Below are 11,375 nucleotides of genomic sequence, written 5' to 3' on the forward strand. Positions count from 1 at the left end.
CCCACACTCAGAGTGTAGCACATGCTTTGGTGAATTGGGGCCCTCAGTGCTGCCAGCCCCTGAGCCCCAGCGCAGGACCGGGACCCCCCACCAGATTTTCCTCTGCCAGCGAGGTTGGCTGGGCAGGGGCCGGATCCGTTCCTGGCTGGGCGCTGTATTTAGCTGGGTGCGCAGCAGGGGCTGTACCGGGAACTGCATGGGGCCCAGCCTGCCTTGCACTCACTGTTATAGAGTGCAAAGGGAAGGGGGACCAGGGGGGACCCCAACACCCTCCCCACACATCAGGCTTTGAGCACCCTGGATGGTCCAAATTGTCCTGCCCGAGGCTGGGCTGGAGACCCTCCTCAGGCAGCCCCCACGCCTCTGGGGGAGCCCCCTGCACCCTTAGAGTCTGCATGGCAACGCCGGATACCCCAGGACTGGCCAGACCCAGGTTCTGAGCATCCCCTGGGGCTCGAGGGTCCCAGGGGTGGGATGCAATTGGGAACCTGTGATGGGTCCGGCTCCTGCGGGTGCGTTGGGACCCCAAAACTATCCATCCATGACCAATCTGATGCCCATTCTCTCCTCTCTTCCCGCAGATGTGCACCCCCAGCAACACGCCGGCCACGCCAACCAACTTCCCGGATGCCCTGGCCATGTTCTCCAAGCTGCGGACCTCCGAGAGCCTGCAGAGCAGCAACAGCCCCATCACCTCCATGGCCTGCTCCCCTCCGGGGAGCTTCAGCCCCTTCTGGGCCTCCTCGCCCCCCAGCCACCAGCCCGCCTGGCTGCCTCCCTCCTCGCCCACCGCCCACGGCCTCCACCACCATCTGCACCACCCGCAGCCCGCCTGGCCCCCTGCCCCCCCCCCCCACAGAAAGCCGTGGCCACCATGGATGGCCAGAGATAAGACTGGGTTGGCAGAGGCAGGGGGGAATTGAGGAGGGGGCTGGGCCAGGGCGTTGGGAGCAGGGGCTCCCTGACAAACGCACTGGAATAATTTTCTAGGTTTTATTATTATTTTGTGGGGTTGGGGGAGGATACTGCCAGGGAGGGCACTGGCCCACAAGAGCCTCTGCAAGAGTTGCTAGCTGGTCTTTTCTCCCCCCATTTATTTTTTTTTTAAATATATAACTATAATATATAAATATATCTTAACGTATATAAATCCAGAGAGGAGGAGCAGCAGCATGGAGGCAGCTGCCTGGTTGGGGGTGGGGGGGTTGTCCCTACAGCTACTCCCCTGCCCCCAGCATCCCTGCAGCAGGGCAGGAGAGGGAAAGCAGGGAGTAATAAAAATATCAATGGATTGAGGTGGCAGTCAGCACCCTGGCTTGTGGCCACGGTGGTACCCTGGATCGTGGCCACATGGCATGGAGCTGCTGGACCCCCCACCAACCCCCACTCTGGGCTGCCCAGGTGCTTTTGGCAGTGCCCAGAGCAAACACGCCTCCTCTGATTTCCAAAATTCAGCCTGGCTTCTTGCACAGACTCCCCCTCCCCTCACCCCAGCAGCCCCTGCCCTATCCTCGCTTGGCACCCCCAGGGCTGAGGGGGATTTATCAAGGTGATGCCCCTCCTGTCCCTGTGATAGCTGTTCATGGCCCTTCCCCATAAAGGGGGAACTGGGGTTTTTTTTAGTTTTCAAATCAATCTTGCTTAAAAAACAAAAACAAAAAAAACCCACAAAAACAGGTTGAGGGTTTTTTCATTAATTTAAAAATAATAATACAAAAATAACTTTTTTAACAGCAGCTGTCCCCGCCTTTTCTCTTTGCTGGGAGGATGATCCCTGGCAGGGCACCAAGAATGGGGGCGAGCCCCCCCATGCCACCCCCCAGCCAGTGCCCTCAGGCGCCACAGGCGCCCTGCTATCTGCCCTTTAGTCTTGCTGCCTGCAACTGCTCGCTCTCCTGCTCGAGGGGGTGGGTTTGCCCAGGGACCCCAAGTTCCGCTCAGCTGGCACGCTGCTGTACTTGTGGTGAAGGGGCTGGATGAAGATTCCCGGTGCTGCCTGGCCCAGCTGGCTGTAGGCTGATGCTGGCTTCTGCTCAGGTGAGGTGGCGGTGCCTGGGGGTGAAGAGCAGGGCTTAGTCCCCTTGCAGCCCCCAGGGGGTGGGCGCCAGCTGCAGGCAGCAGGGGCAGCGGCCCGGCCAGAGACAGCCCGAAACGGGGTCCTGGCCCCCACCTTGAAGCACACAGGCCGTAGTCCTACACTGGCCAGGGCTGCCCCACCATGGCCCCCCACCTCACTCCAGCTCCAATGTGGGGACCAGTCGCCCCATGTGCCAGCCCTCCCCCTCCATCCTGCTTCCCCCCCCACCCCAGACCCCCTCCCACCCTGCCCAGCTGGGGGCACAGACCCCTGCTTGCCCCCAGTAGCAGGAGACGGCAGTGGGAGACAGGGGAAACACTGGCACCCCACGGACACCCTGCCCACCCACCATCCGCTTGGCACGCGCTGGATCCCCTCCCCACACATGCCCCGGCCGTACCCTCCTTGTCCACGAGCAGAGGCCGCCGGCCCTTGTAGATGCGGCCATCCTTGCCCACCAGCTCCACTTCGTCACCGAGCTGGGAGGGAGAGAGCAGGCTGGCTGAATTCAGCATCCCCAGGCAACCCTCCCACCCCCAGCTCTCCCTGGGGAAACAGAGGCACACAGCCCTCCCCGTGCTCAGCATCCCCCTCCCTCCCAGCCTTGGTCACCCCCACCATGTCCTTACCTTTGTCATCCCTATCTGGATGGGGAGCTGGGTGTGGGACTTGTGCAACCGCGGGGTGCTGGGCGGGTGAGGCTGGAGCGTGGAGTTGCGCTGCAGCAGCCGCGGGGTGCTGGGCGGGTGAGGCTGGAGCGTGGAGCTGCGCTGCAGCAGCCGCGGGGTGCTGGGCGGGTGAGGCTGGAGCGTGGAGCTGTGCTGCAGCGGGGCACCGAGGGTGTGCTGGCCACCATGCTGCCGCGGCACAGTGGGCTGCTGGCGTTCAGGCGTCTGCTGTCTGTGGGATGGCGCACAGGGATGCTCAGCACCTGGCACTGTGGCACCCCGTGCTCCACCCTACCGCACCAGGGAGGGGGTCCAGGAGGTGCCCCCCAGCGGGCTGTGTCCCTCCTGGCTCCTTTCCCCACTGCCGCAGGAGATCCGCGCCCACCCAGCCGCACCAGTTCTGCTCTTTGCCCGGGGAGCCGGCCGTGGCCAGGGCAGGTGCCTGCACCCCGCGCACGGGGCACCGGCAGGCAGGAGCCGGGCTGCCCCAGCTGCGGGGCTGAACCTTGGCGACTTGTCTCACAGGAGGCACCTGATGCCCCACCAAGCCCCAGGGCAGGCTGAGACCAGACACGGCTCATCACACCTGGCTTCAGCACCACGGAGGCAGAGAGCTGGGCTCCATGGGCAGCGCAGGGCAGGGCTGTCAAAACCCCACAGACCCGGGGCAAGCACAGCTGACCCTCCCCAGCACATCCCTGCTCCCCTGCCCTGCCCCGGGCACCTTCAGACCCCTCTGTCCACACCCGGGGAAGAGCCCTCCCTCACTGGGGGGGCAGGGACACCTCGCACCCCAAGGGCCAGGGATGGGTCCCCATGTCCCCTGTGTTTCTGCTGTTGAGTTCCCTCTGCCTTGACAGCGGTATGGGGGTACGCAGCGGGGCAGGGGGGCAGTGGTGGCAGCAGTGGCAGCGTAGGGATCATTCTGGGGAGAACAGGAGCCACGCATGAGTCACTGGGACAAACAACCCACCCTGGATTAAAGCCAGCAGCCCCAAACTCGCAGGCTTGTACCCCACGGCAGCACCCTGCCCGCCACCCTCAGACAGGGGTCCCCATCCCCCCACAGGTGGGCAGAGGCCTCGGCAGGGTCAGCCCCCGCGAGGCAGACACCCTTACACCTGTGCCTGGCGCAGCAGGGCAGCGCCAGCACCCATCTCCCCCCGTGTCCCACCCACACAGCCCCCCTGATGCACCGCTGCTGAGCGATACTCACGGGCCAGGCACGAGCATGCTGAGGGGCCGGTCGCAGGACAGGCAGCTAAACGGGACCAGCAGCTGCCTGTGGGGACACAAAAGGGATGGTGAGAGCTCCTGGGGGGGACACAGCCCTGCCAACACGCAAGCAGGCAGCTGGCGGGCAGCAGCAGGGTGCTGGGCACTTGGCTGTAGTGAGTTACGGTGTCTGGCAGGGGACAGCGGCTTCTGAGCCTGCTGGGTCCCCTACCAGCCCAGTAAGGTCCCAGCCTGCTGGCTGCTTACAAAAGAAAGGGGCTACGGTGGGGAGAGCAGCTGGTTGTGGGCTCCTGCCTGGAAAAAAGCTCCACCTCATACTGGGCACCGGAGGATCTGCCCGAGGGAACAGGGCAAGTGCTGTCCCCAAAGCCATTGCCGGCCCCATCGCACTCACTTCTTAATCCCAGCTCCGCCGTCAGGCATCGCCGGTAGCCTCTCCTTGAGCTGCTTCAGGCTTCTCTTCCAGTTCTCTAGCTCCTGCTGGAAAGGCCCCAGCTCCAGGCGGTCCAGCTGTGGGGACACACACACCCTCAGCCAGCTGCCCTGGCACGAGACGTCATGGTCCCCAGGGAAAAGGCAGCAGCAGGGATCCTCACAGGGATGCTGCCTTAGGCTGCCAAACCCTGGAGGTGACAGCTTTGCACCGCAAAGATGAGCCACCCCTCACCTTGGAGTCCATCTCTTCACGGAGCTCACTGAGCTGCTGCTGGACCTCCTGCCAGCCCTGCCCCTGGCCTGTCACCTGGCTCCGCACCTCCTCTATGGCCTCGTACAGTCGCTCTATGTTGGACTCAAACTGCGTGCAGTTGACTTTGCCGGCCAGGGCAGCTTTGTCTGCTTTCTGGCAACAGAAAGAGGCAGGAGTGGGGTGGGGAAAGGATGGAGGTACAACGGGCAGGGCCAGCCTGTGTCAGGGGTAAGGGAGAAGTGCTCCTGTGGGGCCCTGCTCACCCCATCACCCCCGTGGGGTCAGACCCACCAGCCAAAGAGACCCACGGAGAGACAGAGGGACCTGCAGCCGCTCTGGAAATCCTCCCTCCCCCAGGCCAGTTCTAATGCCCCCACCTCAAGTGACAAGGAGCATCTATCACCCTGCCCAGGACCCCCTCAAGACCGTACCACTTCCAGTTCCAGCGCCAGGTCTTCCTTCGCAGCTTTGTCCCTCTGCAGTCTTTCCACGGACTGGAACAGAACCTTCCAACACAGAAAGCACCCTATGACACCATGGCCGGGTTGGAGCTGCCTCCCGGCCAGCCCAGCACTCCCGACTCCTCCCCATCCCCCAAAAACCTCTGGCAAAGGTACTTTGCCCCTCCACAGGGCTGCCAGCAGGCTGGCAGGGACACATCCTTTGTGGGCCCCAGCTGGGGGTCTGCCTGGAGGATGCTCTGACCCCTCAGGGGTTGCAGCCACCTACCTCTAGGTCTCCCTGCTTCCGCTGACAGTCAGCTACAAGATTCCCTGTGACGCGGCTCAGTCTGTCACAGTCCTCTTGGGTCTGTTTGACATTGGCCTGGATGTGCTCCAGCAGCCCCTTGTCCTGCTTCAGGGAGCAAGACAACAAGGTGGTGCTGTACTGGGGGGCGGGGCAGGGGGGGGGTCTAGCTGCCCGCAGGGACTAGAGCCAGGGTATTCGGCCGGTGGCCGCAGGCTCTCAGTGCCAGCAGGACATTTGCATCAAGCCTTTCATTTCCTTCCATGCTGCTGACTCATCCACGCCAATTTGAGGGGCAGCAAGGGGCCCCCCCACAACACAGCAAAGCACAACCAGCCGGGGGTGTCCCAGCAGCCCCCTCCCAAGCCCACCATGCCAGCAATCTCCCTACCTGGCTCCTCCCCGGCAGCTGCCGCGCCACCTTGCCCGCTGCCTGCAAGTTCACCTGCTCCTGGAGCTTCTGGTAGCACCGCAGGAGCTGCCCCAGCTGCCCACTGGCGTTCATGTTGCAGTCGGGGCACACTGCCTGCTCCTGCCCCACGCCCCTCTCCATCGCCTTCAGCTTGTCCAGCTGCAGCAAAGGGAGAAGGAACGGGCTCTGAGGTGGGGTGGATGCAGCCAACAAACCCAGGTGCCACGCAGACATGTTGGCCCCATCCTGCCAAGGGATACAGCCGGCAACCATGCCAGGACCACCCCACGGAGCCAGCGGGCAGTGGGAATGCTCCCCCTGGACCTCACCTGCTCCTGCAGCTGGGCAGCCACCTCTGTCACCCTCTGCTCCAACGTGGCCTCTCTTGCGAGGTGCTGCTCCCTCAGCTCCCTCATTTCCCGCTGTAGCTCCCGCACCATGGTCCTGGCCAGTGAGACATGGGCACGGGCAGGGTTAGCGTCCATGGGGCTGCCTGGGGGGTGGCCCTTGCCCCCAAACCGGGATGTTCCCAGCCGCCAGGATCCCTTGCAGCCCCCACCCACACACCACCCCCCCGAGGCACAAAACCCTCTCCCATCCTTTTACCCCAGGTGCAGTGTAGTCTCCTTGTAATCCTCTTGGCAGGCAGATCCAGCCTTCTGCAGCTTTTGAAGCACATCCTCCAGCTGCCTGATCTGGGAATGGCAGCGGTACCAGAGTCAGAGCACAGCCCCCCATGTTGTCCCAGCACGCAGGCCCTTCGGCTGCCCCTTCCCTGCCCCCCATCCCCAGAGCCCCATCAGGGACTGCTGCGGGCTCACCTTCCCCTTCTCGCCCTGCAGGTCACCAGCCAGCCCCTGCAGGGAGGACTTCTGGTCCTGGAGGTCTGCCAGGATGCTGCTGATGCTCTCCTTGCCTAGAGGGATGTGATCCAAGGGGACATGCTCTCAGTGAGTGGGGTCTTGCCCTTGGGGCCAGCCTGGCCCCACAACAAGCCCCTGAGCCAGGCTGGCCCCATGCCAAATGCTCCCCACCAGCCCTCCCAGGGCTCCCACCTTCCTTCAGGAAGAGCAGGCTCAGCTTCTCAACCTCCCCATGTCCTGCCTTGGTGGCTTCCAGCTGGGCCACCTGCTCCTTCAGGCTTGTGTAGAGGAGGCCCAGCTGTCCAACCTGGCGTAGAGCCCCTGCTGTGTCTACAGAGTGGGAACCCTTCGCTGGCTCTTGCAAGGGGGACACAACGTTGAGGGGCATCTCTAAGCCCTGGGCTGTTGCCCAGGAGGTCTCTGGGGCTGGCTGTCCGACCCTGGCAGGCTGCATGCTGGGTGCAGCCACGGGACCTGCAGCATCAACTTGCATCCCCTGAGCAAAGCCAGTGGCCTCAGGGGACACCTCCGTTGCACTCTGAGGGCTGGGGTCCGTGCAGAGGGGGCCTGGCTGAACCTCTGCTCCTCTGCCCTGGGTCCCTTGAAGTGCTGGCTGCATCTCCAAGGAGGCAGTCTGGGTGCTGGAGGCCTCTGGTTGCACCCCTGCAAGAGTGGCCTGGATCCCAGGGGACTCTGGCTGTGTCCCCGGGGAGGTGGTGCTCCCATCAGAAGTCCTTGCTTGATCAGAGGGAGCACCTGCCCACTTCTGAGGGCTCCCCTTGGTGGTGCTGGGGGCAGGCTGTGTCCATGGCTCCTTCGGCCCCAGCGCTGAGCTCACTCCATGCAGCGTGTCCACAGCTGAAGCCTGGGGCTCAGCAGGGGCAGACTGGCCCCCAGTGCCTTCCTGGGAAGAGGCAGGAATGGGGAGCAGGTTTATGGGCAGAAATGCAGCAGCACGGGCAGACCCACAGCCCCCCTGCCCTGTCCCCAACCCCTCCCCCCCTTCACCAAGCCAAACCCAAGTACTCCACGAGAGCCCAAAGGCAAAGTGCACACCCCACGGACACCCCCCGAGCTCCCACAACCACAGCCCCTCCCCAGCCGTTTCAGGAGCAGCAGCCCCAGTCCAGATTTGGGAGCCAGGGGCTGTTGGGGGACATGGGTGCAGCCGGCCCCTCAAGGAGGTACCAGCACCCACTGGATTTCCCCACCAGCCTAAACACAGCCCTTTGCTGAGCAGAACGTGCTCAGAAAGTGCACGTCGGGCCAGCCAAGGAGCTGCCCGCACTCTGCCGATGCCAGGTCCTGCCTGACAAGGGATGCGCAGTGCACTGCTGGGGACCCGACACGGAGGGACCAGGTGCACTGGTCCCCCGGGGATGCAGCTACCCCCTGTCCTGCAGAGGGATCCACATGCGCTTGTGGCCGTGCCACACCACTTTCAGGTACCGTCTGCCCATGGTGGCCTGGCAGCTGGCTGGCAGCATCGCCGAGGCTCCCCTGGGGGAGGTAGAGGAGAGGGACAGCTCTAAGATTGGAATGAAGCATCCACAAAGGAGCTTGGGTGCAAGGCAGAGGGACACTGGGCAGGGCTCTGCCTGGGGGCCAGGGCTGTGTTGCACAGGTAGATCTTGATCTCCCCTCCTTCCCAGCACCCACATGACTCTTTCTATGGCCCTTTAATTAAGAAGCGCCTCAGTACCACATTGCTTGACACCTGCAGTTACCTCTACCAGCAGCCTGTGCCGCAGGCAGTGGTGCCCGTTCCTACCCTCCCAAGGACAGCCCTGGCAGGAGAAGGGTGGGGGGCTGCAGCTGGGGTGGGCTGAGCCCCAACATGCCCCTCTGGGACACCCTTCCCACGCACTCTTCCCCCCAGGGGACCTTCATGCTGTGTGACACCCAGGGCCGCAGGGAGGGGCATGGAGGGGGGTGAGGGACCAGTGCCCTCCTGGGGACACCGGCAGCAGCAGCTCACCAAGCCGAGTGCCTTCTGGATCGTCCTGAGGTCCTCCGCCATGCAGGCCTGTGCCACCTTCATCCCACTCATCTCCTCCAGGAGATTCCGGTAGAGCGCCACGGCCTAGGAGAAGGGGAGGGCGGGTTGAGCCCCAGGGGAGGGACCCTGGAGACCAGGACCCCGGCTCTGGTCTGTCCAGAGCAGGGGGGGGCAGCGCAGGGTCCGGCCCAGGCAGGCGGGCAGGGCACTGTGGCCAGCGCTTTCCATTCGCCGCGTCTTCGACAGCCAAGAAGGGGCAGCAGCCCCCAGGGACCCTCACCCCTGCCCTGGGCCCATTGCACAACTCGCGTCAGCAGGGACGGATCTGGCCCTGCCTGCCCGCTCCAGGCTCTGCGCCAGCGCTGGAGCGGATCCAAAGGGCAAGGAGCTGCTGCCACCCCTCGAGGGCAGCCTGGCCAGGGAGGGCAGTGGTGGCCGCCACTAACGAAGCGGGAGCCACCGAGCAGAGGCCAGACCCACCCCGCAGAGGGCGAGTGCTCCCTGCCCACCCCCAGGGCACATCCTCCCGAATTGTGCCAGCCCCGGCAGGATCCGGCCCTGTAGTGCTGGGGCAGCTCTTTCCTTGGCCCTGAGCGCCTCTCGTCCCGCTGGGGATGCTCGGGAAAAGCAGGGCCATGAGCAGCTCTGTGCCAGGCAGCTCAGTGCCCCCCTGCAGCGCCCGCCCATGTCGGGCTGAGCCCTCGGGCGAGCCCGGGGGCCTTTCGTTGGGAGAGGAGGCCCACAAGGTGCTGAGGGAACCTCTCAGCTGCCCAAGGAGCAGGTGCCATCCCCGGCTTTTCAGGAGCGCAGAAGAGAGGGAGGGAGGGAGAGGGTGGTGGGGCTGGAAGCCGGGGGGCTGAACCTGCGGCCAGGGGGCACCGGGTGCTCTGTCGCACCCACCGCTCATGGATGGCAACGGCGGGAGGGCCCAGAGCCACCCGAGCAGCATCTCAGCTCTTCCTGGCCCAAACTCCATCCCCACCGTGAGCAGGGGCTTCAAGCAGGCCTTGCTCTAAGGGGCAGTGCACAGCCCCCGGGGGGGGGGGGGGGGGGGGCACCTCGGATTGGGGGGCACCCAGGGCACTGGGAGGAGCCTCTACCTTGGAGACACCGCTCACATCGCCTTCCTCCATCTCCTTCACATCAGCGGCTGCAGAGGGGACCCGGGGGCTGCTGGTGGTCTTCTGCAGCAGGTGCTCCTGCACCTCCTGGCCCTTGGAGCTCTGGCCCTGCGGCCAGGCCTGGGTCCCACCTGCCGCCTCCTCCAGCCCGGGGGAGGCCTCGGCAGGCTGGGCCCCCTCCGGCTGCGTTGGGCTGAGCCCCTGCTGCTGCCCAGGCAGCTCCCACAGGTCCAGCAGCCTGAGGATGCCCTCCAGCAGCCTGCGCAGTGCATCGTAGTTTACGGTCATGCCGTTGGAGTTCGCAATGGCAAGCTGCAGCAGCTGGAGCAGGCTGAGCTGGGCCGTCTCCGCTAGCAGCGTCTGCGATCTCTTCGAGCTCGCCATAGCGCCTGGCCTGGGGGGAACGGGACACTTTCTGCCTGGGGGGCACCTGGCAGAGGCGGCAGCCTTCCCCCCACTCCCCCCTAGCCCGCAAAGCAAACGACGCCCAGCAAAAGTGAGGCAGATATGGGCGGGAAGGGAGGGGAGGGGGCTACGGGTGCTCCCCCAGAGGTCAGCGCCTGCCGGCCGCCAGCCCGCCTCCCCGCCAGCCCGCACCCACCGCACCTCAGCGGGCTCTGCCGGCCCCGCACCGCGGCCCTGGCTTTTCAAGGCTCCCGCCGCCGCCCATTGGCCGAGCCCGCTGCCCGTCACAGTGGCGCTGCTGTGGCGTCCCCCGTTGCTAGGCGACGGCCCGGCGCCAGCCCCGCCCCCTGCCGCCAGCGCCGGGCTGCAGCTCCCCCGGGGCCAGCAGCCGCCTCCCCTCGGCGGCCGCCGTCGGGCCCCGGCGGCTGTCACCCGCTCCCTCCGGCGGGGGCAGCCCGCACGGCTCGCTGCCAGCGCGCTCTGCAGCAAAGGCTGGGCAGCAGCGACAAGAAACGCCGGGAAACGCGCGCTTCCACGCAGCCCTGCCCAGGCCCCTGCTCCCACGCGCGCGCGGGACAAATCCTGCACCCAGAGGCATCATCCATCAGACGGGTCCTGAGCAAAAGAACCAACTTCTCTTTCTCAAGGGGAAGGTCAACGTGGGGGTTGTTTGGAAGGGAACGTGTATATGCTCAGAACTTTCTCCTGCCAGGTGAGCACCTCTGCCAGCTCCCTCAGTACTCTCGTGTGGATCCCCTGCAGCCCCAGAGACCTGTGCATGCCAGAGCGGAGCAGCAGGTCGCTACCCATTTCCCCCGGACATCATTCTGCTCCTCCTCCTCCCTCTCTTCCAGCTCAAGGAGGGAATTCCTAGAGGGAATCCCTAGAGGGAATCTGGGCTTGCTATTAACGACAGAGCCAAAAAAAGGCATGAAGTACCTCAGCATTTTCCTTGTCCTTTGTGGCCACGTTACCTGCCGCACCCAGTAAAGGATGAGGATTATCTTTCACCCTCCTTTTGTTTCTCATGTAGTTGTAAGAACATTTTTTGTTACCTTTTATGGCAGTGGCCAGCCTCAGTTCTTCCTGGGATTTCTGCTGTCTGATCTTCGCCCTGCGTAACCCCGCAACATCCTTATAGTCCTCCAGAGCTGCCTGC

At 64.4% G+C, this 11,375-nt stretch overlaps 1 protein-coding gene across 1 annotated transcript; it reads right to left on the reverse strand.

The window, feature by feature from the left end:
- Nucleotides 1–1,748: 1,748 nt before the first annotated feature.
- Nucleotides 1,749–10,395, reverse strand: LOC121085550. Its single transcript, XM_040588369.1, has 15 exons — nucleotides 9,791–10,395; nucleotides 8,670–8,774; nucleotides 6,884–7,595; nucleotides 6,650–6,744; nucleotides 6,435–6,523; nucleotides 6,158–6,272; nucleotides 5,808–5,987; nucleotides 5,399–5,524; nucleotides 5,101–5,175; nucleotides 4,649–4,822; nucleotides 4,376–4,491; nucleotides 3,962–4,027; nucleotides 2,707–2,977; nucleotides 2,478–2,556; nucleotides 1,749–2,052 (listed from the first exon to the last, which is right to left on the reverse strand). Exons 1-15 carry the CDS (start codon nucleotides 10,193–10,195, stop codon nucleotides 1,865–1,867), a joined length of 2,796 nt encoding a protein of 931 aa, XP_040444303.1. The 5' UTR covers nucleotides 10,196–10,395; the 3' UTR covers nucleotides 1,749–1,864.
- Nucleotides 10,396–11,375: the final 980 nt, after the last annotated feature.

The sequence above is a fragment of the Falco naumanni genome, chromosome 1, assembly GCF_017639655.2.
Source record: "Falco naumanni isolate bFalNau1 chromosome 1, bFalNau1.pat, whole genome shotgun sequence".
NCBI lineage: Eukaryota > Metazoa > Chordata > Aves > Falconiformes > Falconidae > Falco > Falco naumanni.